This window comes from Vulpes lagopus, chromosome 16 (assembly GCF_018345385.1).
Source record: "Vulpes lagopus strain Blue_001 chromosome 16, ASM1834538v1, whole genome shotgun sequence".
In the NCBI taxonomy this organism is placed as follows: Eukaryota; Metazoa; Chordata; class Mammalia; order Carnivora; family Canidae; genus Vulpes; species Vulpes lagopus.
The window spans coordinates 3,988,916-4,014,717 of NC_054839.1; the positions used below are offsets into that span (position 1 = coordinate 3,988,916).

At 39.8% G+C, this 25,802-nt stretch overlaps 1 protein-coding gene across 1 annotated transcript in view; it reads right to left on the reverse strand.

Moving 5' to 3' along the window:
* Window positions 1–25,802, reverse strand: part of MYO16 (myosin XVI) — a 451,497-nt gene that overhangs the window by 305,427 nt on the left and 120,268 nt on the right. The window contains exon 9 of the mRNA XM_041730888.1: window positions 7,773–7,923. Within this exon, the coding sequence (XP_041586822.1) occupies window positions 7,773–7,923 (151 nt within the window). The remainder of the gene's footprint in view (window positions 1–7,772; window positions 7,924–25,802) is intronic.

A 25,802-nucleotide genomic window follows, 5' to 3' on the forward strand; every position in this document is an offset into this window, starting at 1 on the left:
ATTTCTTCCTCTCAGAAAGGTGTCCTGCAGTGGGCTCTCTGGTATTAGACATACCACCACTTGTGTAAGTGGCAAACACTATCTTCCAAAAGAAAGTTGTTTATGCATTAAAAATTGATTTGTAAAATACTCCAGACCTCATAAAGGTCAAGAACAAGCCTCTCCTCACTGCACATGCACATATTCAACCAACACCTGAGTTCATTTCTCTCTGTTTTTGCAGCATTTAAAAGAAATATGCCTGAAAATATCTTCCAGAATTAACCTGTAAAGAGCATATCACATAGTCTAATTAAAATTAATTAGTTAATTTTAATTAGAGGCATAGCTTGAACACTCTGTCAGAAATATTTACTTAAATCATCAGGAGTGGAATCCAAGAGTCGGTACTTGTGGATAAAAATAAAAGTCATGGGATCCCTGGGTGGCGCAGCGGTTTAGCGCCTGCCTTTGGCCCAGGGCGCGATCCTGGAGACCCAGGATCGAATCCCACGTCGGGCTCCTGGTGCATGGAGCCTGCTTCTCCCTCTGCCTATGTCTCTGCCTCTCTCTCTCTCTCTCTGTGACTATCATAAATAAATAAAAATTTAAAAAAAAAAAATAAAAGTCATAATGCTCTGCCTCTCCTGATAGTCTTCAACTGGTTTTGACAACCCAATTTTGGGATTGTGTGATGTCTGTTTTTTGTTTTATTTTTTTTTAAACATTATACCCTTAATTCTACATTAAAGAGTCTCATAGGCCCAAAATGCTGCCAGGAAAGCAACCAGCAGTCTGTCTGACCCATGCAGGGTTCCCCTCTGCATTTTCCATCAGTTGCACTAATTTGGTAAAAATCTTACATGCTGATTTGAGCTTCCCTACCCTAAAAATGCAGGGAAACTGAAGCACCTGTAAGGCATTGATTATTTTTACATTCATGGTGGTAAGTGTGTTAAATCTCAGTATCTTCCTGGCTGGGGGACATTGAATGTTTTTCTTCCTCACATTACTGAGACACTTTCAATTGTCTCTTAGAATATGAAAGACAACTGGGAGTCCTGCACAGAGGCTGTGAGGTTTAGTTTCCACGGAGGCCCAACAAGGCACCTACTTTGCAGACAAGTGTGCAGTAATGGGGTGCAGCGTTACCTCGGGAAACATCTGGAGAGGATTGCAAGCACCAAAGGTAAACTTCCTGCCAACTTCCATGAGGACTGTCTTTGGAGGAAGGGGTGAGGCAGGCATCTGTGGAGAGCTCTAGGCCAATCTCTGTGGCTCTCAGCAGAAGCCATCAGCTTTCCTCTGCTTTAAAAACTGGAGCTTTCTTTCACACATCCCTTTTTTAAGAAAGGATCTGCTGTGAAATAATCATTTTAAAAAGTTTGAAATTGGGACGCCTGGGTGGCTCAGCGGTTAAGTGCCTACCTTTGGCCCAGGGCGTGATCCTGGAGTTCTGGGATCTAGTCCCACTTGGGGCTCCCTGCATGGAGCCTGTCTCTCTCTGCCTATATCTCTGCCTTTCTGTTTCTGTGTCTCTCATGAATAAATAAATAAAAGTCTTTAAAAAATAAAAAAATAAAAAGTTTGAAGTTCATTGATACCATCCAACATCCCTTAATTAGTAGGTGCAAAGCTTAATGCCCCAAGAGGCCACATGGTTTCCCTGCAGTCACACAGCCTCCCTGTGTGGGAGAAGAGGGCCAGGGAGGGGGCCCTGAAGTCACAAAGAGCCAGAAAGTTGCTGGTGAGCAGCACAGCAGGAAGAAGCAGGGCATGGTTGGCAGCAGAGGGGAAAAGGGATGGGATGTGCCCCGTCAGGGCACTGGGGCAAGAGGAAGGAAGTACTGCAGCCCATTGTGCCTGCAACTGCACCAGATTTATTGCTTGCGATCAGCAGAGATGAGATAGAAGGTTTACATATAGATAACTGTTCTGTATCCCAGGATTACAGACGCAAGTGTTTGCCCTTAGATACGAAAAGTAGTTTAGAAAATAAGTACGAATGGTAAGCATGTATTTCCAAGAAATAAAACCCTACTGGCAAAAAGTCTTTATATAGAGACAGACATAAAAGGAAACTTTCATGATCAGTTTAGGGACGGATGTAAATATCTTTTCTTTCCAGAGTCTCTGCAAGCACTTCCTGAAAGTACAAAAATGTACACGGAGACATACATGCAGATATGCACCCCGGAAAGCTGATATGGTTGTGTGTATCTATATCTATACACATTATACATGCACACATTAATACACGCATATCTACATACTCATGCATTTACATGAGATGCTACAAGCCAATAATGGATAGCAATAACTTTGAACAATGCAAAAATAAGACAAAAGTCTCCATCGAGTTAGCATACATATTTAACTCCCAAAGCATCAAAAAAAGGAGACAAATCAAGAATATGATTTTTTTCTTTGGAAGAAATGGTTTACATTTCTAAGATAATAAACTTCCTCTTATAACCACAGCTCTAACAAGCTCCATGCAAATTTCTGGGTGTATGTTTAGAAAAAGCATGAAGAGTACTAACAGAAGTCCCACATTTGTTCCGACAAGCCCGAAAGAGTTATTGCAGACATGTCATTGGTATTCTTGAGGATTTCCATCTACAGTGGCACAGCTGTTTCTCGGGTTAGGGAAAATACTAGGCTGACAGTAAAAATGTGAAGACGCCCTAGCCTGTCTGCAGTAATGCAATGTGACAAATACAGTGTGGTAGCCAGTCAGGGGAGGCATTCCTGGCATTTATCACATCAGGATCCCAAAATGATCAGGAAGGAAGCTTTCATAATCTTAAGCAAGGCTACCAAAGGCACACACTCTCACTTTTTTTTAAAAAGTTTTATTTATATGAGAGAGAGAGAGAGAGATAGTGAAAGAGAGAATGAGGAAGGAGGAGAGGGAGAAGCAGGCTCCCCACTGAGCAGGACAGAATAACAAAAGTAGGGGAAAATAATTAAATTGCTATATGGGCATGGTGATGAGTTTAAGCTTTAGAAAATTTAGTATTTCTCAGAATATCACCCTTTTCCCTGATAGGACCATCCCTGGAGCCTCAGGAGCCTGACATGGGACTCGATTCCAGGACCCTGAGATAGATCATGACCTGAGCCAAAGGTGAATGCTAACTTGAATGAGCCACCCAGGCACCCCCAAACAGACACATTCTTTATAAAGATTTCAAAAGCACTGGGTCACCTGCTAGCAAATGGAAAGAAAAAGAAAAATACACCTCTGAATATTTTATGTTCTAGCTGTAGGTTCGATAATGTCTACAGCCAAAGTCCACCAAGTGATTATACCACAAGGCAAAACAGAGATGGAAAAGTACACAAAAAAGATTAACATCCTCTCTAAGATTGACCACTATGATTTCTATGAAGTTATATATTCCTATATATCTAGGTTAAAGGAAATATCTAGAATATAAACTAGATATAGTTTAGGATAGAAAGTCAGGAAGAACTTCAGAGAAAAACTTGGAGAAACATTTTGAGACCCAAAGGAAACTAAAGTTTTGGAAATATTCTGACTTCCTGGATTCCTGGTCTCCACTTCTCAACACCACTTGGAATACCATAACCTTTACCATTTTGTTTGTGACTTTTCCCTCTGGAAGATTAGCAGTATATGTGCAGAAACTGTACATCCACTGGGTGGCTCAGTGGCTGAGCGTCTGCCTTTGGCTCAGGTCATGATCCCAGGGTCCTGGGGTCAAGTCCTGCATCAGGCTCGCCTCCCTCTGCCTATGTCTTTGCCTCTCTCTCTGTCTCTCATGAATAAATAAATAAAATCTTAAAAAAAAAAAAGTCCAGTGGAAACAAGAGGTGGTCTCACAAGTGGGAGAAAAATGACAGTATCTTGAGGAAAAAAACAAATATTCATGAATAAAGAAGAAAGAGGAAGTCAGGAAAAAATAAGTGAGGTGACTGGGATGGTCCTATCAGGGAAAAGGGTGATATTCTGAGAAATACTAAATTTTCTAAAGCTTAAACTCATCACCATGCCCATATAGCAATTTAATTATTTTCCCCTACTTTTGTTATTCTGTTAGAAGTTTCTACAACAGATGGTAACACCTGTCAGGTCCTTTCACTGACTATTGCGTTTGCTTGGCTGAGGAGTTACACTTTTGGGTACATGGGTCTGGGCGTGTCTGTGGACCACAGAAAGAGAATTCTTGCCAGTCTTCAAGAGTCCACGACCGCACATGCAGCCAGGAGATGCCAACCTGCCTCCCATCTATAGGACCACCACAGGTCAGCAGGGCTCTGGAAGGATGCTCCTTGCAGTACCCCGGACACAGACTTGATCCAGAGTAAAAGATACACCTGTGATTCTCAGCAATGCACTGAGAGCTCAGTTCTGGAGCTCAGTCATTTTAAAACTTAATTTGTGTTGCCTGGGTGGCTCAGGCGGTTGGGTGTCTGACTCTTGGTTTCAGCTCAGGTCATGATCTCAGAGTCTGGAGATAGAGCCCTGCACTGGGCTCTACGCTCAGTGGGAAGTCGGTTCACCCCTTCCCCAGACCCCTCCCCCACTCACACACACACACACACACACACACACACACGTGTTCTCTCTCAAATGAATAAATAAACCTTAAAAAAAGCTTAATTTGTAAATTGAGCTTAAGCAATGAAAAGGCATAATAATTTGCCCATAGTGATATGTTGAGGATTAAGACAATGCAGGCAGATGAATGTTGAAGTGCTGAAATGTTAATATAAAGCATAATTTTGCATCATTATTGTCTAAAGTCATCTACATTTCCATTGATAAAAATAAAGCACAGTGCATGTGTTGACCAGAATTACATCAAGAGCAGATAAATTCAACCATTCTGGCAAAACCTAATGTATTGTCCATTTAAATAATTACAATAAAAACATTAAATGCATCTTACTGCATTTTTACTCTATTCTTGGTAAATGTGTTATAACTTTATAGCCCTCATTTCTGTCAGCTTCATAGCAACCCTGTGAGACCTATACCATGTACCCATTTCATAGATGAGGCTTCTGAGGTCAAGGAACCTCTGAGTCAGACGCTCAGCAGTAAACCTGAACCAGAGCATCAGCCTTTTTCTGCACACCCATACTAACATGCTTGCATTCAGTGCAATAAAAACTGGACCTCAGTTTCAAGTGTGAACTAAATTTAAATAAATACATTTACAAAGGAAGGAAATGGAGGAAGGGAAAGGAGGAAAAGAAGTCAGGCAATTAGAGAGAGAATGAAAGAAGAGGGTAGGCGGAAGGGAGGACAAGGCCAAATGGAAAGGAAATTAAAGGAAGAATGTCTTGCACACTTTTAAGCAACTGAAGAAAAACTGTACCTTCTTGGGGATATTATGTGCTCATTTTAGGGATTATCAAAATCAAAAATGCTTAAGTCTTGAATATTCATTCACACAGTTAGCATTTGATAAAATCCACATTTTATAAAAATCTGGAAGGAGCGATACTGTGGTTTTTGTTTCAATTTTTAAAAAAATTCTACATGACATATTTCTCTTTAAGATGTTAATCAAAATGTTCTTGCTTTGACAAGCCTTTTCTAAAGCTCTCCTATGAAACATGAAGGTATAATCCAGTCAGTGGATAATGCCAATCTTCCTCTAGAGAGAATCACCTACCCACCTCACCACCAAGAACAGTGCCCACAGTGGGTGATGCGAGTGAATGTTCCATCCATAATATCAGAACACAATCCTGAAATAGCCACTCCCTCTTCAGGACCAAACAGAACGCGATTCCAACTGCTTTGAATGACTAAGATATAATTATAAATTATATAATTATAAAGAGCTTACATTAACATCAGAAAGGCTATTCTGTAAGGGTTGTACTTGACATCATGTTGTGAGTGTCCTCTCTTCAATTTTTATTTTTTTAAGATTTTATTCATTTTAGAGAGAGAGTATATATGTATGAACAGGGAGAGGAGCAAAGGAAGAAGGGTAGCAGATGCCCTGCTGAGCACAGAGCCAGATGATGAGCTCTATCTCAGGACTCGGAGATCATGACCTAAGCCAAAACCAAGAGTTGGATGCTTAACCGACTGATCCACCCAGGTGCCCCTAAGATCTTAATTTTTTTAGAGCAGTTTCAGACTCACAGCAAAATTGAGAGGACGGTGCAGGGATTTCCCACACACCCCTGTCCCCACTCATGCACAGCCTTCCCCACTACTCATACTCCCCACCAGAAGGATGACATTCATTACAGTTGAGCCTACATGGACATATTGCCATCACCTCAAGTCCATGGTCTACATGAGGGCTCACTCTGGTACATTCTGTGGGTTTAGACACATGTGTAATGACATGTATGCATCACTATAAAAACAGACAAAGCCTGTTCAATGCCCTAAAAATCCTCTGTGCTTCACCTATTCATCCTTCCCCAACAGCTACAGGCAACCAGTGATCTTTTTACTGTCTCCGTAGTTTTGCCTTTACCAGAATGTCAAATACTAGAATCATACTGTATATATCCTTTTCAGATTGGCATCTTCCACTCAGTACTATGCATTTAAAGTTAGAGGAAACTCATGAGACTCTTAAGAAAATTAAGAAAGAACTGCCTTAAATCCTACCTAACATTCAATTTGCCTACTGCAAACAGAACTGCATTCCTCCAAATTCTTATGTGGAGGCTCTCAATGTGACTCTGGAGATGGGGCCTTAAGGAGGTAATAAAGGTTAAAGGAGGTCATAGGGGTGGGGCCATGATCCCATAGGATTGGCGGGCTTATAAGAAACACCAGAAAGTCCGTTCTTCTCTCTGTCTCTCTCTCTGTTTACCTACACTCCACCCCCCATGCAAGGACATGGGGAGAAAGCAGCCAGGAAGAGGACCTTCATCAGAAATATGACCAGCTGGCATCTTGATCTCATATTTCAAATCTCCAGAACTATGAATAAGAAACTTCTGTTGCCTAAGCCACTCAGCTTGTAGTATTTTGTTATGGCAGCATAAGCTGGCAAATACATCTACTGAAATTTAAAAGTATCTCAAGATGACAAAAAATTATAGTTTTTTTTAAATAACAAAATAGTTATTTTGAAATAACAAAAATCAATGAAACTAACATTAAATCCTGAAAAGATAGTCTTAGAAAATCTAGGTAAAATGTCTTTAAAATATTCAAAATGAGATACAGTGAAACCAAACATTTTCAAGAATTACTCTGACTTTTATAAAATTAGTCTGCCATTGATAAAACACGAAGCATATAAATATCATTTATTTCTCTAGGGGAATACACTAATTTCTATAAGCCCAAGCTCATCAGAGTGATCTCCCATAACCTAGGCACTGTGGCACGTACAGATTTACAGGAACACACACACACACAGTATACCACCACAGATACTTTCCATAAATGACTCCTAGTGATTGATTTTCCTTTCCTCTGGTTATGTAGAATGTTTGGATCTTTGAAGGAAACACAAAGCATACTCTACATAATAATCAAAATGATGACTAAAGACATAACTGGAAATACTCAAAAATTAGCATTCTGCGTAAGTTTACATTCCTGATGTATAAGTCAAGACATAAATAGAATTCAAATCTTTGTACAACACCAGAGCAGCTATGTTTGTTAATGGTCAGTGTAAGATCATAACAGTTTATAGTATGGGAATTTAAAAAAAATTAACCTTTGCATTCATTAATTTTTCTTTGAAAGGACATTTGTGAGTGTTTGGTTTTGAAATGTTGGATTTTAAAGCATGACAGAATAAGTAAACATGCAGTAAAGGTGTCCTCACCTGCTCAGGTTTGGTGGAGCCATTCACAGTAGCATTTTCAAGGATGCTGTCTTGAGACTGTCGCTTGCATAGACCTTTTGTGGCATCTTTGAACATAATGTCTTTTTCCAACATACTGTCTTGCTTGGCAATTGGCAACACCAGGGGACTGCTACAGAAAATAATCAATACTATAATTAGCCTTCTGCTAACATCGCCATATTAATCACACATGACCACAACAGGACAGCTCAGTTATAGAAAGTTATTTTATTCAGATAAGAAACTATTTCTTGACACAGTAGGGGGAAAAAAAACAATCAATGGGGAATCTGTGGACTTTTCTATTAGTTTTACATTTCATTCAATTTCAACGTTAAAAGAAAAACATACTCCAACCCGAGAAGAAAATATATTTATAAATGTATTTATGACTATAATAGACAAGTCAATATGCAATTTACAAGCTAAGGCAGAACCATGACCGAATTAAGCAAGATATTTACATGTGAAAGTGAACTGCAAACAAGTGAAGGCACAGATTATACAATTAATTAAAATATCGTTCATATACAACTTAAAATATGTTATAGGATCATGGGCGATAGAGTTTCTAATGAAATAATAGGGAATTAGAGAGGAATGATGTGCTCAAGGATTGCAAGATTGCAAACAATAACTCATTACACTTCACTATAGCTCAAACTAGGCAAAAAAATAAAAGCTACTTCATTTTTTTGTTGTTGTTCCATAGACATCATTGCCAAAAGAAAACCATTAATGCCTAATGTCCATAAAAAAAAAGCACAGTCTAAATGTTTAATTTGCACTTTAACACTTTATTAGTAAGATTTAAAAATGCATTTCCCTAAATGTTACCAGATGAGCAGGAATACATATTTAATCAAGGGCAATACATAGAAACATAACCATTTCATGTATTCTACAATAGAACTTGTGATTCTAACTAATGCTTAAATGAACTTCTTGGTTTTAAAAAAATTCAGGTTTATTGAGGAACTATTTACATGCTGTAAGATTCACTTTCTGGAGATGTTCATGTACTTGTATATGTCAAATATATATATTTAGTTATAAATGGTTGAATAGATATATGTATGTGTGTGTAACCCACTTCACCAGTGATATACAGGATTTTTATCACTCCCAACCATATCCTTGTGCCTGCTCTGTGGAACCTGTTGTCTCCCTCCACTAGCCTCCTGCCCCTTGCAACCACTGATAACTATTGCTTTCAGTACAGTTTTGCCTGTTCTTAAACGTCATATGAAAGGGATCACAGAGCATGGAGCTGTTTGTGTCTGACTTCATTTAATTAGTATAATGTTTTTTAGTTCATTCATGCTGCTATCTACACCAATGGTTTGATTTTTTTACTGCTGAGTGGTAGCTTACTGTAGAATGTACTATTCTTGGGCTCTCCATTCACTGAACATTTGGGTTTGGGTTGTTGTCAAGTGTGAATAAAGCTTCTGTACACATTTGTGTGCAGGTGTTTGGGCAGACACATGCTTTCATTTATCTTGGTTAAAAACCTAGAGGAAACTTCAAACTGTTGCCAAAGCGGTGTTCCCATCAGCATCGTGTGGGCATTTCACTTGCTTTGTGTTCTTGCCAATACCTCTCTCTCTCTTCTTAAATCCATTCTCAGTAGGTATGTTAGTGGCTTCTCACTGTGGTTTCTATTTGCATTTTAATGTGCTTATTCAACATGAAAATCTCTACTCTGGTAAGATGTGAGTTCACATCCCTGTTGCCAGAATATTGTCTTTATATATTCTGGTTTCAAGTCCTTCATCAGGTATATATGTGGCAAATATTTTGTCCCAGTCTGTGTCTTATTTTTTCACTTTCTTTACAGTGCATTTCAAAGATTTTTTTTTTTTTTTTTTACTCTTATGCCTTGGGCTTCTTGTATCTTATCTAAGAATTCTTTTCCTAACCCAAGGTCAAAAATGTTTTCTCCTAGGTTTCATTCCAGAAATTTTATAGTTTAATATTTTATATTTGGGTCTATAATGAGTTGTGAGTGGTTTTTCTGTATGGTGCTCTCTACAAGTCGGGGTATATTGTTTTCATATGGCTGTCCAAATGTTCCAGCATCATTTTTGAAAGGAACATCTTTCTCCAGCCAATTATCTAGGATACCTTTGTTAAGACTCAATTGACCAAATATGTGTGTGTCAGAGTTCAGATGTTCCCTTGTGTTCTATTGATACAACAGTCTAGTCTTATACAAATATTACATTGTCTGATTAATGTACCTGCACAGTAAGACTTGAAATCAAATACTTTGACTCATCCAGCTTTGTTTTTTTTTTTTTTAATATTTGACTCATCCAGCTTTGTTTTGTTGTTGTTGTTGTTGTTGTTGTTGTTTTGCTTTAGCTACTCGAGATCATTGGCACTTTCAAATAGTTCGTAAAATCTATTTGTGAATTTTTATAAACATGCCTGTTGGGACTTTGATTAGCTTTCTGCTCAACTGATAAATCAATTTGGGGAGAATTTACATATTAACAATGTTGAATGTTGTCATCTGTATGCACAATATATCTCCCCATTTATTTTGATCATTTATTTCTGTCCATATTTTTGTAACTTTTGGCATTAAGATATTGCAAATAATGTGTTAGATTTATTCTGATGTTGTATGCCATTATAAATTAATTTTTTATTTCAACCTCCCGCCGCTCTATATAGAATGATTTGGTAGACTAACATTGATAGGGGAGGAAGGGAGTAATCTGAAGGACTTCCCTCAGTAACCACAAGGTTTCACTGCTTTACAGCCTGTCTCTGGGTCTTATCTTCCCACTGTACCACAGAGTCTAGGAAAGTGTGGATAAAATAAAACTAGTGAATGGGCTACACTGGTGCCAGGAAAGGCCTGAAGAATAGCTAAAGAACATATTTATAGAAATGTGAGGTCAGTTTTACTTCCCTTGAGCTCTGGATGATGATGTTTTACTCAATGAGGAGACACTGAAGTACGTGAAGAGGCAGGGGTACAGGGGTACAGAGTGTCGAGAGGCAGCATGGTGAAGGAGACTGCAATCAGCATACATGTCTGAGTCAGAAAACCACACTTTGATGCCAGCTTTGCCACCTTGGGAAGGGAGGGGGCAAGATGGTGGAGGAGTAGGGTCCCCAAGACACCTGTCCCCACCAAATTTACCTGGATAACTTTCAAATCATCTTGAAAGCCTACGAATTCGGCCTGAGATTTAAAGAGAACAGCTGGAATGCTACAAGCAGAGGAGTTCACGCTTCTATCAAGGGAGGAAGACGGGGAAAAAGAAATAAAGAAACAAAAGGCCTCCAAGGGGGAGGGGCCCCGCTAGGAGCCGGGCTGAGGCCGGGGCGAGTGTCCCCAGGACAGGAGAGCCCCGTCCGGAGAAGCAGGAGCTGCACCAACCTTCCCCGCGGAAAGGGGCTCGCAGGGAGTTAGAGCAGGACCCAGGAGGGCGGGGATGCCCTCGGGCTCCCGGGGACACTAACAGACCCCTTCCCCCCCGGGACAGTGCACCGAGCTCCCTAAAGGGCTGCAGCGCGCACCCTGCGGGGCCCGGGAGCAGCTCGGGGGGCTGCGCCAATCCAACAGCACAGGCCCCAGAGCCCAGGGCGCCGGGGACACAGCCCAGGATCCAGCCACCCCCCGGGACAGGCAGAGGCCGGGAGCGCACAGGACAGCAAGGACGCTCCTGCCTCCCGGCGCCCCGAGCTGTGCAGATCGGCGCCCCCCCCCCCCCCCCCCCGGAGCATCCAGGCCCCTGCGGACTGGGAGCTGCAGGAGTTACTGCTGGAGCTAACTCCAGGGCTGGGGAGCTGGCCACTGCGACTGTTGTTGTTCCTCCTGGAGCTTCACAAGATAAATAGCCCCCACTGAGCCTCACAGTGGCCTCACTGGATAAACAGGATAAACAACTTTCACTGAGCCCTGCACCAGGCAGGGGGCTGGGCAGCTCCCCCAGGTGCACACACCTGAGAATCAGTACAGCAGGTCCCTCCCCCAGAAGACCAGCTGGAAGAACAGGGGAAGAGCAAGTTATTGACTAAACAGCACTGGAAAGTTCCAGGGGAAGTCGAGGGATTTACAGTATATAGAATCAGAGGATACTCCCCCTTGTTTTTTGTTTTCTTTTTGCTTTCCCCCCACCTTTTTTTTTTTCTTTCTTTTCTTTCTTTTTCTTTTTTCTCTTCTCTCTTTTTCTCCTTTTTCCAGTACAACTTGCTTTCGGCCACTCTGCACTGAGCAAAATGACTAGAAGGAAAAGCTCATCTCAAAAGAAAGAATCAGAAACAGTCCTCTCTCCCACAGTTACAAAATTTGGATTACAATTCGATGTCAGAGAGCCAATTCAGAAGCACAATTATAAAGCTACTGGTGGCTCTTGAAAAAAGCATAAAGGACTCAAGAGACTTCATGACTGCAGAATTTAGATCTAATCAGGCCGAAATTAAAAATCAATTAAATGAGATGCAATCCAAACTAGAGGCCCTAATGACGAGGGTTAGCAAGGTAGAAGAACGAGTGAATGACATAGAAGACAAGTTGATGGCAAAGAGGGAAACTGAGGAAAAAAGAGAAAAACAATTAAAAGATCATGAGGATAGGATAAGGGAAATAAATGACAGCCTCAGAAGGAAAAATCTACGTTTAATTGGGGTTCCCAAGGGCGCCGAAAAGGACAGAGGTCCAGAATATGTATTTGAGTAAATCATAGCTGAGAACTTTCCTAACCTGGGAAGGGAAACAGGCATTCAGGTCCAGGAAATAGAGAGATTCCCCCCCCCCCAATCAATAAAAAACGCTCAACACCTCGACATTTAATAGTGAAACTTGCAAATTCCAAAGATAAAGAGAAGATCCTTAAAGCAGCAAGAGACAAAAAAATCTCTAACTTTTATGGGGAGAAATATTAGATTAACAGCAGACCTCTTCACAGAGACCTGGCAGGCCAGAAAGGGCCGGCAGGATATATTCAGGGTCCTAAATGAGGAGAACATGCAGCCAAGAATACTTTATCCAGTAAGGCTCTCATTCAGAATAGAAGGAGAGATAAAGAGCTTCCAGCTTTGCCACCTTGGCCAAGTGAGAGAAGCACTCTCTACAACCAATCTGTAAAAAAGGCCCACAGTGAGGGATTTCTACCATGATGTGCATAAAAGGCATAGCACAGTGACCACAGTAATAAGCAGGCAATTTAAGTAGTTGTTATGTTTGTGCCCCACACTGCGAAGCATCAAGAATTTTGCTCTATTTACAAACTAACAAGTTAGCCTGTTACTATTTCATGGATAGGTACAGAAGACAAGGGATTCCTGGATCTGAGATGGAGCACCTCATTACTCATGCCACACACAGTATCCAAAGGTTCATGTTTGACTGTGTTCCATGGTGGGTAGGACAGGCCAACATGGGCAGACCTACATGGACATCTACACATGCAGTTGTATTGTGTTGGAGGAGAGAGACCTGGTCAGGAGTCAATTATTTTGGGGAGCTAGCAGCAGATAAGCCAGTGCTCCTCTCCTGGAGTTTGTTCGTTGGTCTCCTTGAGCTACCTGATGGCCTGTGTGACTAACTACATATGCCTTGTGGTCTAACACACTGAGCAACAATTCAGAGGGCGCCCAAGGCCCATGGCAGACTGTCTTTCCCAATAACATAGTTATTAATTTTAAAAATTCACTATAAAATGAGAATGCTTTAATGCTTATAAAAATTTCGTATCCAGGGCTTGAATACCACTGAGTGATAAGGCATTCATAACTTCAAAGAGGCCTTATTTCTTCTATGAGCAACTGTGAAATAATGTCTGCTGCTCCAACTTGTATTCACCATTCCTTGGAGCTCCCAAGGTGTGTCCTATGCTTCTCTGACATGAGAACCCTTCAAATATTTGAATACTATTGCAGTTGCCCTATATTTTCTATAATCTGAGTGGACCACCTATAAAACATTGTAATTATTATACAGAATTTAAGGCATGATAATCTCCATTCTAAGTACTCTATATATATTAATTCTATACATATTAACTTATATTACCAGCACTATAAGGAATATGTACTTTTTTGCCTGTTTTATAGATGAGCACACTGGGGAGACAAAGACTAGAAGAACTGGCTGTGGACACACAGTGAGGCAGGAGTGGAGGTGCCCCTTGAGATGCAGAGCTTGTGTTCTTAACCATGGGTCACACTGCCTGCCTCCAGAATCCACCCTCATGCCTACTGAAATATTTCTTTACTTATCTATCCTTGTATATCAATCACCAGGTTTTTTTTTTTTTCTGCTTTGTCAGGAAGCCTTAAAGAAAAACTAAAGAGAGGTTCTGCATATACTATATCAGGTGTTTTGAGTGTAAAGCAATGAAGAAAGCAGTGACATGACTACTCAGGTAGAAATTACATAAAATCACCAATTATAAAGGGTTTCTAAAAGGAAAAAAACAGTGAGTTTACTAAAATAGCTAAAATACTCCTTTCCTATCTCAAATCTAATCACAGGGTTAATAGCAGGTTCTATTTTATTTCCAACCCAGAGGTGCACTTGGAAAGAAGATTGATCCAGGAAAACAGCGACCTCATCCTAAATCAGGTTTTGTTTTATTTTAAGAGTGGGGAGACAGAGAGGGTGAGGAGGGGCAGAGGGAGAGGGAGCGAGAACACCCAGCATGAAGCCCAATGTGGGGCTTGATCTCAAGACTCTGAGACCATGACCTAAGCCAAAATCAAGAGTCAGATACTTAACTGACTGAGCCACTCAGGCACCCCTAAGTCAATTTTTACCTCAAGTTGGCAACCACTCGACCTTATAAGCCTTCGACATCTCTGGGCCACATTTCACCTTTGGAAATGCAGGGGTTAGGGGAGACAGTATCTAAGCGTATACCAAACCCTACAGATCTATGATGCTACTACATAGAAGAAGTTCACACACTTTCTCACCTACATCTTTAAAAATCACTTACACACTCAGTAAGATAATATATAATACCATAAATCTATTACTAACAATAATTGTAACTAGTTAAAAATACTCTTATTCATATAAGAAAAATGATTTTAAGTAATGTAACTGAATCAAATGGCAACATATTTGTCCTACACATACTTTCTATAAGAAAATACAAAACAGATACCTTGGCTGATGGCATGTGATAATGTTTTAAAGGTCTATGGGACAACTGTTCTTTAGATTTCTTTCCCACTTTTGAAATGAAATACATTGCATCCATAATCACTGCGGTTAACAGCATTCATATAAGATAACTTCTATGTAAATTTTCACCAATTATCCACTTGTATCCTATGAATATGTATTAAAATGCTATTTTTTCTACAAAAGGCAATACTTTTTAAGTAACCATTGCTCTTTATTTCAATACTCATTAAGTGTTTATCAACCATAACAAAATATTTATTATATGAGATTTTTTTAAAAATAAGATGCAGTTATATAGAGAGAATAAGAACTCAATAAAGAGGGATGACTGGGTGGCTCAGTGGTTGAGCGTCTGCCTTCATTCCTCTAAGGGCATGATTCCAGAGTCCTTGGATCGATTCCCACATTGGGCTCCCCTCAGGGAGCCTGCTTCTCCCTCTGCCTATGTCTCTGCCTCTCTCTTTGTGTCTCTCACGAATAAAAAAAAAACTTAAAAAAAGAGAGAATTCAATAAAGAAAAAGAAACACATAAAGGATAAGAAGAAATAAACCAAATTGAGTAGTTTCATAAAAAACATGGACTACTGATGAAGATGGATTTCACAGACCCCTCACCTTAGCTCAACTTTGGACAGGCTCCTCCCTAACTCTAGACTGTTAGAGCTAGAGTGCTTATTTTAGAGAACTTTCCATTGTAAATTCTTTCTTTATCCTTCTGAGATGTAAATAGTCTACAATCCTTTTTTTTTTTTAAGATTTTATTTATTGATTGATGAGACACACACACACAGAGAGAGAGAGAGAGAGAGAGAGAGAGAGAGAGAGGCAGAGACACAGGCAGAGGGAGAAGCAGGCTCCAAGCAGGGAGCCTGACGTGGGACTCGATCCCGGATCTCCAGGATCAGGCCCTGGGCTGAAGGCGGCGCTAAACCGCTAAGCCATCTGGGCTGCCCAATATTCTACAATCCTGCAAAGTCCTTCTCAAGGACCTGAGAACCATTCTGTTGGAATGTAACCATCAAGATTGACAGAAGGAGCCCCAGTCTCCTGGTCTCTGTGGGAAGAAAGGAGCCTCACTTCCTTAAGCACCAGCTAGCAAACTATGGATGGCCTCCTCACTAGGATCAGCCTTCCTGCTAACATCTCCCCAGGCTTTTCCACAAGCTCATCCCAGCATTTAACAGCTCCCTGGCCTTTTGTATCCAGAGTTAAGTTTGCTCTTTCTCCCCCATTGCAATAGTCTTGAATAAAGTCTTCGTTTCATCTTTAATTTCTCTGGTATAACTTTTCTTGGACATGAGTGAGGTTTCTCATGCTTCTATATGTTTTTCTGCATTTTCCAAATTTTCCTCCATGAGAAAATTTTATTTTGATTTTATAAAAAAGGTATTAGGAATAAAAATTCATCAATGAAAAAGAATAAAAAATAGGATTGAAAAAGTATATTTTCTAAGAAAAAGGCTTTGGTAAAGCAAATTCCACAATCATAAAGAAAATGAAAAGCAACCATCCAAGGACAGTTTAGGTAAAACTGGGGATAGACTGCTTTAACCTGACCGTGTATAAAACTGCATGGGACTATACCAGCAGGCAATCAATTTGTGAACTCTACTGGATTTATTCAAGATGTACTTTTTCTATAAACATAAAAGGCATTTCATGCAGAGAAAATATTCCTGTAGGAACTGAGATTTTATTTCTGAAAATGGAAACAGGAATGTAATAAAATATAACTATCAAAAGCGACAATTATTGCCCAGTATGACTATGGCAATTTTAGAAAACTATAGAAAACAAGCAAATTGACTATATAGGGATATATCAAGCCAACAAAGAAAAAACTCTCATTGATTCAAATGTGAAGAATGGCATATGTGACCCAGTTATTTTGGTGGTAAAGTAATGTACTGAATAGATAGTTCTCAATTTTAATCCTAAGAACACAGCTACATAAATTATTTACTATAGGGAATTTGGGCTTTTCTGAATCTAAAAAATAATGATCCAGTTTAATTTTGAATGAAATAGTTCTTGGAGAGCTTTGAGTTAATTAATATCTCCCCCCCCCCTCAAAAAATGACTTTATTTTTTAAAGTAAAAAAAAAAAAAACATTAAAAAAAACTTTGGTAAAATATTACTTGTGTTTAAAAAACAAAATGTCAGGTGCCTGGGTAACTCAGTAGGTTAAGCCTCTGTCTCTTGATCTCTACTCAGGTCTTGATCTCAGGGTCATGAGTTCAAACCCCACACTGGGCTCCATCTTAGGCACAAAGCCTACTTTTTTTTTTTTTACAAAGCCTACTTTAAAAAAAAAGTCAATGTGTCTCTCTTATGGTTAAGCGGGAAATGACACTATTTTAAGACATTCTATATTTATCTAGTAGTTCTCAACAGGTATTTGCAAAGAAATTTTAAAAATCTAACTTAAAATGAGTTGAATATAGCAACTCTGTGAATATGTCATGTTATACTGTGAGAAGTGACTGTCTAGCATAATTTATTTTTCTGAATAGGTATCTGATGAATTTATGTGAAACATTATCATCATTCATTTGAGTAAATAATAATCTGCATTTCAGACATTTTTATTAAGTCAATTTGATAGGATTTGGTAAAACTTACTTCATTTATCAGAGCAAGCAGCAGAACATATGCACATGTGCGCACACAGTGTGTGCAAAGTGTATGTGTACACTCTCAGCATATAATATAAAAAGAGAAGAAAATGGTGGTAAGTGGAATATGCTGCTTTGAAAGGTAGTGAGTTCCCATCTCTGGAGCAGCTTCAACTGTAGGAAAAGAATATGAATAGAAATGGAAACAAAACAAAAAAAAAGAAATGGAAACATCTCCCTCTACCTTCACCCTCCCTCTACCTTCACCTTAACCCAAGTTTAATTTTCAACCAACTTGGGAAGACCAACTAGTTATCCAACCGTGTTTGAGGGATAGCATAAATGGTTTAAAATTGGAAATCAGATTAAATAATTCTCAAGGTCTCATTATGTCCCTGTATTGTGTGACATTTCTCTCTGTCCTTCTCTGGACCACAGAATCCATTTTTACCTGCAAATTCACATGGAAGTGATTGACGGCTTTATCAAGACTTTGTAATACAAAGCTTCCAAAGACTCTGAAGATCAAGGGCTGGGAGTCTGGTCTGACTTTATCTTGGGTGATGTTATTTTACTGAAAATAGTCACTGAAGCTTGTGCTGATTTTGAAAATGTTCAGGTCATTCAAGGTCAGTAGTAAATGTATGAGAACAATCGCCTCACAGGAATAACCAGAGATGTGGTGTTCAACCATCAGGAGCAAGGAAATTAATGCCTATAGCACAATTGTCCCTTCAGGTCTAAGAGTAAAAATGCACTTTTCAGTATTGCTTATCCAAGCGTCCTGGCAGAATAATTACTAGGAGGCATTTCTATAAAGAAAGCCCCCAGGTACGATGTTGAGGCATGGGTCAAAGGCTATGTCCCTCATTTGCAACTCCATTTTTTTATATAGATTTGTATGCCAAGACTGTGCACACCATGAGTCTAGGAAGACACTCAAGACAATCTTCTGGAGCCTGTTCCCACCTTAGGTTGGGGAGCATGAACAAAGAATGCAAAGACTGTGGTTCTAATCGCAGCTACTAACCCACTATCCCCATAAGTCTGTCACACCTCTCAGTTTCTGTTTTTCCATAAAATGAAGATAGATAATTATGTCATTTCACCCTAAGTCATGGAATTTAAATGAAGATCAACGGAAATGATTACTGAAATTTCACTGATAAGCAAATCGTGTTTATTCTCATTGAGCAACAAAGGCCATAGTAGAAATCCTTGTGTAGCCACAGCTGCTTTGCTTCTAAATAAATGCACATTGGGCTTGTTTCAAAAAATGTAAGGCTTTCCATATCGTCTATTCCCAGACTGTCGTGAGTCTCAGGTTTTACTGAGATCAAGAACACATTGCAAACTCATACTTTGCCTCTTACAAAGCCCCACAGGTTATTTCTCCTTATTGATGGCCACTTGGCCTATATGCCTTGGGACCCACCTACCTCCAGCACCTGTCCTTGTATCCCCAGCCCTGCTCAGTTCTGCCTCATTCTAGACTTTTCCCAGTCACATCTTGTCTCCATCCCCAATGCCACATGACTCAAGCCCTGGAGAGCCAGCCCCAGGCAACCTAATCAAAGGATGCTCCCCCTCAAAGCTGGTCTTCTCTGGGATTGGATTTTTCTTTCCAGTTGCTTAGAAAATAAGGTTTTCTCTGTATGGTCACATTCAGTTTGAAAACACCAAATGAAAGCTTAATTCTATTGTCTTAGCTTATAGCTAGAAGGTTTTTATTCTTTAGGTCTTTATGCTGACAGTTCACAGATTAATGAAAAACATCTGCTTTTCTTTTTGTCATTTCTCAAGCACTTATGTAGTATCACAGTGAGCCAGATACTGCTCTAAGTGTTTCAGAAATATTAAGTCACTGAGTCATCAAGAATAACCACATCTTACCACCATCATTGTCACCCTGTGGTGTACCACAGCACAGTTCTGACCCTGACTACCTATAGCACGGACCCCGCAAGTTAAGGGCAGGGTTGCCACCCCCCACTCACTTCAGACACAGCCACAAGTTTGGGAGTCTCCATGCTCACTCACACTTCTGACCAACTAGCTATCAGTTCTGGGGCTCCCACATCTCCCTCAGATTTGATAATTCTCTAGAACAACTCACAGAGCTCAGGAATGCACTATACTTACTATGACAGCTTTCTTAGGGAGGGTCCGAATCGGGGTCAACCATACACACAGACACTCAAGGTGAGGTGTGGGAATCAGGGCACATCACCCTCCAGGTATACAAAGGTGTTCACCAACCTCTGTTGGCACAGTCTTCCTTGAGGTTGGGTTTCTAAGTATGATGGACTCCATCACTGAACTCGGCTTCCTGTCCTCCTCCCCTCCTAGAGGCCGGGCTGCTCACAGCTCAGTCATTTAATCACAACATTGGATTTTCTGCCATGACCAGCTCCCACCCTGGGGCACCTTGTTAGCATAAATTCAAGTGTGATCCCAGGGATCTTGGGATCCCCCAGAACAGAGGCAGTCCTATGGCAAGGATTGAGCATCTCCCTTCCCAGGAAGCAAGGAGAAAGGACCAAATAAATGCTTTACAGCACCCACATTTTACACTTGAGGGGACATGTGGCAAAGACGTTGCTAAATTGCCTAAGTCACAGAGCCAGCAGGTGCAGAGCCAGCATCCAAACCAGGATGTGTGGCTCTGGGGTCCCTGTCCATAGTGACTACAGTATGTGGCCTCACAGGTCGCTTCTGGGAGTCATGTAGACATTCAGAACAAGACCAAGGGTTTGATAAATAATATGATGGAAAGATGGGAAATAATGGCTCCATGTTGTTCCATTTGACTTGAGCTTTTAGCTTAAAAGCAGAACAGCGGTCAACTATATTGCAAGGAGCCTTCATGGTTCTCATTTCTGTAGAAAGGAAATGTTTTCCTAATAACAGACTGTCTTCTTAGGTTGTTATACACTTATGCTAAACTGACACTATTCTGCACCTAAAACTGACTGGCTATAACAGGGAAACTCAAATCAGCAATCTCCTCTTTCAAGCCAAATTAGAAGTTCTCAAATTGCAAATAAAAATGACCACCTCACTGAAACAATATGAGAGTGGGTACGTGTGACATGAGTCAAGTTACTTAAGTTCTGACTCTCAGACAGGGATGTATAACATAGGGATAGAATCCAAAGTATTTGTGTTACCTCTGGAACTCATACTGTATGTTAACTAAATTAGATTTAAATAAATATTTTTTAAAAAGCATTTGTGTTGTATGTGTCAATATGTTTAAACTGAAAAACATACAAAGATAAAAAATGTCATGGGAATAAAAGATTCAGCACACAGAATATGGTGGATGATACCATAATTGTGTTGTACGGCGACGCATGGAAACTACACACTTGGGGTGAGCACAGCATATAGGATGTTGAATCACTGTGTTGTATACCAGGAACTAATGTAACATTGTATGTCAATGATACCCATATTTTAAAAATTCACAACAACAACCACAAAATGAAAGAAAGAGCGTACTTGTGTTGTTCTGCAGATTAAATGCGATGATCCATGTAAACACTCTGCACAAGTCTTAATGTCCGGTCACGACACAGGACCCATGAATCAGTGAACCCCCACCAACTGTTCAGTGAGCAACTCCTCCCCACCAGGTACTATGCAGAATTGCTGCAGATTCAACTCGAGGACCCCGTGAAAAAGAGTATTCAAAGAAAACGTTGGGACATATCAGACTTTTCAGTGATGACAGACCCTAGGAGTGCATGTCCATGTTGAAACACCACAGGGAACATTCTGTCAAAGCTGTCTCATCAGTGGTAGTCACCGTACACTTGACCCTGAGATCTACGTCAGGACACGAAAAACTGCATAGAGAGAAGGCAAGAAGGCAAGAAAGAACAGATGGGGGGACAGCGGTCAAGTATGACAAGAGTTGCTGCAAATTTAAAGCAGAGCGGGGAAGCCTCAAAGCTTTACAGACAGGGAAGGTAGGAGCTGAGAGGACTCTGGTTAAATCTAATCTGCTCATTTTGAGACACAAACTTGAAAGTGAGGCAACAGACACCTTAATAATGCTCATGTAATAGAAGATATCTTAGGAACATGGAATATGGGGTGCCTGGGTGGCTCAGTCCATTAAGCATTTGACTACTGGTTTCAGCTGAGGTTGTGATATTGAGGTTTTGGGATCGAGACCCGTGTCCAGCTTTGCACTCAGCACTTGGTCTGCTTTGGATTTTCTCTCTCCTCTCCCCCACCCCTTCCCACTTGGGCTCTCGCTCTCTGTCAAATACATAAATAAAATATTTTTTTAAGAAACATGGAATATAAAAAAAAAGAAAAGAAACATGGAATATGGAACAATTCAATAATATAGGAATTTCCTGTTGATTAAAGAAAGGGTTGCTGCTCACAGTGGGCCATAGCATGAGTGACGTGCTTATTCTAACTAACTAGTGTGTAATCTAGCACACAAATCCTTACAGGACAATTCGTAGGAGTTGATATTGGAAAGGGAATTTGACTTGTATGCTGAGGTATCAGAAACTATTCAATTATTTCTTAAAATTTCAGTAAAATATATCTTAGGATAATGTAAAAGGAATGAGTTATTCTAGCAAGAAAGAGGAAGTTGGATTTAACACTGATATTGGCAATGATAATTCCGATGTGGTAATGCGAGTTAAGTCCTCAGAATGAGGGCTGCCTATAAACGGTGGGAAAAGAGCCTTTCTGAAGAAAAACATCAGACTATATGGAGAAGAAGGGAAGGCCAGTAAGTTTTTTTCCAATCCCACATCTCTTATAATAGTTTGCACTATTCTTTCTTGGGCAAAGTAATGAGCTGAAAGGAGCAGTGAGCTTCTTGTTACGCTTCTCCCACCTGAAGAAAAACCAACCAATGTGGCAACTCCTGCTTGCTCTTTCCCCTTCTTCCTGGAGTTTTATTTTGTTCTAATTCCTTCTTCACCCCCCCCTAAAGCTGAGGAACTTCTAGAAACAGCTGAAGAGCAGGCTTCACATTCAAAAATTCAGATTATCAAAGCATTCAAGAAGGCACTGGGTTTAAATGAGGGCAACCTGGATTTTCACAGAATAGCATTTATTTTAATGGAGGGAACAAATAGAAACAGTTTGGGGGAAACTCAGCCCTACTGAGGTGACGAGAGACACAGGACCAAACCCTCCGGAACACCAGGGCTGAACCACTGGCTGCAACAACTGGTGTGTGAAGAAATCCTGTTTATAAATCATGCACAAGAGATCTGAGGAAGAAATACATTTATGTTTTCTGTTAGTCAAGCCAGTGCTCAGATTCATTTCATCTATGTTCTCTATCAAAAGAATAGCATGTTAGGAGTGCCAGGGTGTCTCAGTCAGCTGAGCGTCTGTTTATTTATGTATTATTTGATTCTTGGTTTTAGTTCAAGTCCTGATCTCAGGGTCCTGAGATCGAGTCCTGCCTCAGGCTCTCTGCTCATCAAGGAATCTGCTTGAGATTATCCCCCCTCGCCCTCCCCCACCCCCTCCCTGCTCTCTTGTGCTCTCTCCACCTTCTCTCAAACAGATAAATAAATATTTTTTTTAATAAATATTTTTTTTTAAAAAAGTGGCATGTGAAAAATCTCCTACATGTTTCCGTAAGTTTGTCGTCCAAACCAATCACATTGTGGTATCAGATACACTCAAAGGAAGTAGTGCTCTTTTTTTTTTCTTAGCAATACACACATTTACCAGCTTTAGAAAAAAATTTTGACCGTTACAATGTTTATGAGTTTGTTTATGGAGAAAATTGAATGTCCATATTTGTCCTCCTGGTACAAAAGCACAGTTCAGAAGAGCAATTATACAGAGTATAATTTCTTGTTATTTTATCTTGTGCCCTCCTTCATATTTACTTTATAACACTCTAAGGACAATGAAAAACAGAAAGTCTACCAAAATTATAAATTATAAAACACATTTGACAAATGTACTTAGTTGTTAACTTTGAACTAGCCAGGTCTACGTGCAATTTTTTTCAGAGTTAAAAAATAGTTAAAAATATGATTCTTTGATTAAATTTCCTTTTTTAAAAAAGATTTTATTTAGTTATTAGAGAGAGAGAGCACAAGTAGATGGAAGGAACAGAGGGAGAAGCCAACTCCCCACAGAGCAGGGAGCTTGATGTGGGACTCGATCCCAGGACCCTGGGATCATGACCTGAGTCAAAGGCAGATGCTTAACTGACAGCCACCCAGGTGCCCTGATTTAATTTTCAATTCTATCTCTGAAGAAAGATAACAGTGGACTACAATGAAAAAGCAGGTCGAAATTCAACAAAAACTCACTGCAAAGTTTCTAAGCTTTGCTCAAAGTCAATAAAAGAGAATGTAATCAAACCAATTATATTTAATCATGTAGAACAAATAGGCCGCTGATTAATCTGTTCAAAACATATTGTTGAATCAACAATATAAAAAATACACATAAAAATACTTTTTTGAGAAAATTGGTAGTTTTTTTTTTTACATTTTTAAAAGCAGAAGACATAGACAAAACTATAGATACATGGATAAGTTAGTATTTATCCAAAATAACTTATTAGGAAAGAATTTGGCTTTAACTCAAACTTGAAATCTGTCTATATTTTAACAACTCTTTACCTGGAAAGCCCACAGGTAATTTGGAAACTAAAATGGAACATACTGGGTATTGACTTTAATATCAACACTTGAAAAATAAAACTTTTCCACAGCAAATGTGTGTATTACTCCTTTCATTCTGGGGGTATCAGTTCAGTCAATATAATAATATAAACAGAATATCAACCTATTTTAACCATTGGTTTGGGGTCATTTGGTATTTATTTTGTTAACCATTCCTGACTGGACTCTAGCTTTTATTTCTATGGCTTTTTTCCTCTATCTCCCACAACAATGTGACAGTATTTTTCTTCCACCTGTGAAAACAGGAGAGCGAATGTGTTGCAGGAGCAGGCGATCTGGGTAAGATTGCTGGGCTATGAATCTTGATCTGTCATTACCCTGCTCTGTGATCTTGAGAAAATAAAAGAAGCTTAATAGGGCTTTGAGGATAGCAGATGATAATCCATGAAATACTTAGCATAATGTGTTACATGTTAAAAACCAAGCTTCTTTCCAACACAGCTGAAAAGTTCAATCCATTAATGAATGTGTGTCAGTAGTAAGTAGAGTAATAAGTAGAGTAAATGTATGCATTTACACACAGCTTCAGCCTCTTGAATTATCAAGAGTAATTTGTAATTAAAAGTATGTTTGAATGTGAGTGATGGCACCAGCACTGAAACAAGTTTCCCTCTGAGCTCCTGTACTCTGCACGACCGCCTTCTGAGGTGTCCGTTGGAAGCATCTTTTCTACTTCCTGGCAAAGGAAATCAGGTCACGCTAAATCCGGCCAGTGGAACTGATTCTGATGGATGAATCCCAAGAGCATCTCCTTAGCTCCTTGCTCCTCATTCCTGGAGCGAGCCTGCTTGCTCCTCCTGTTGTGAGCTTTGTCTGGGTTCCTCACTGGGAGACCTGATCTGGTTCTCAGGTGCCTTGGACCTTGTTGGTTAAAGTTGCCTGCTAATGGGGTACATCATAAACCCCTCCAGCCACCATATTGAGTTATGTCCCTCCAATATAACCTCTATCACTACTATTTGATTATTTTTCAAATTGTCTGAACCTAGATGCTGTTATTTATTCAGGGGACCCTCAAATGTTTCAGTATTAGAAGGACTCTCCATTGCCAGAAAAGAAACCTTTTCATAGAAAGTAACTTCACCAAGCTTCCACTGCTTGTTTAGAGCAGATTTTGTTTCACCCCGAAATATTTTTTGCTTATGTATTTCCTTCTTTTGTTGAGATAGGATTCACACAGCACAAAATCCACACTTTTAAAGTGTACAATTCAGTGTTTTTCTACATATTCACAAATTTGTGTAAGCAGCACATTTACTTCTAGAACATTTCCATTATCCCCAAAAGACTCTTACTGAATAAGAGTCATTTCCATTGCCCTCTGTCTCCACTCCTAGCAACCACTAATATACTTTCTATTTCTATGGATTTGCCAATTCTGGAGATCTCATGCAAATGGGGTCATACGACATGTGGCCTCTGGTATCTGCCTTCACTCACTTAGCATGACGTTTTGACATTCATCTTTGTTGCAGTATGTATCAGTATTTAAGAGATATTTTAGACAACCAGAAATCATTGAGATTTGTACTTCACAGAGAAAAA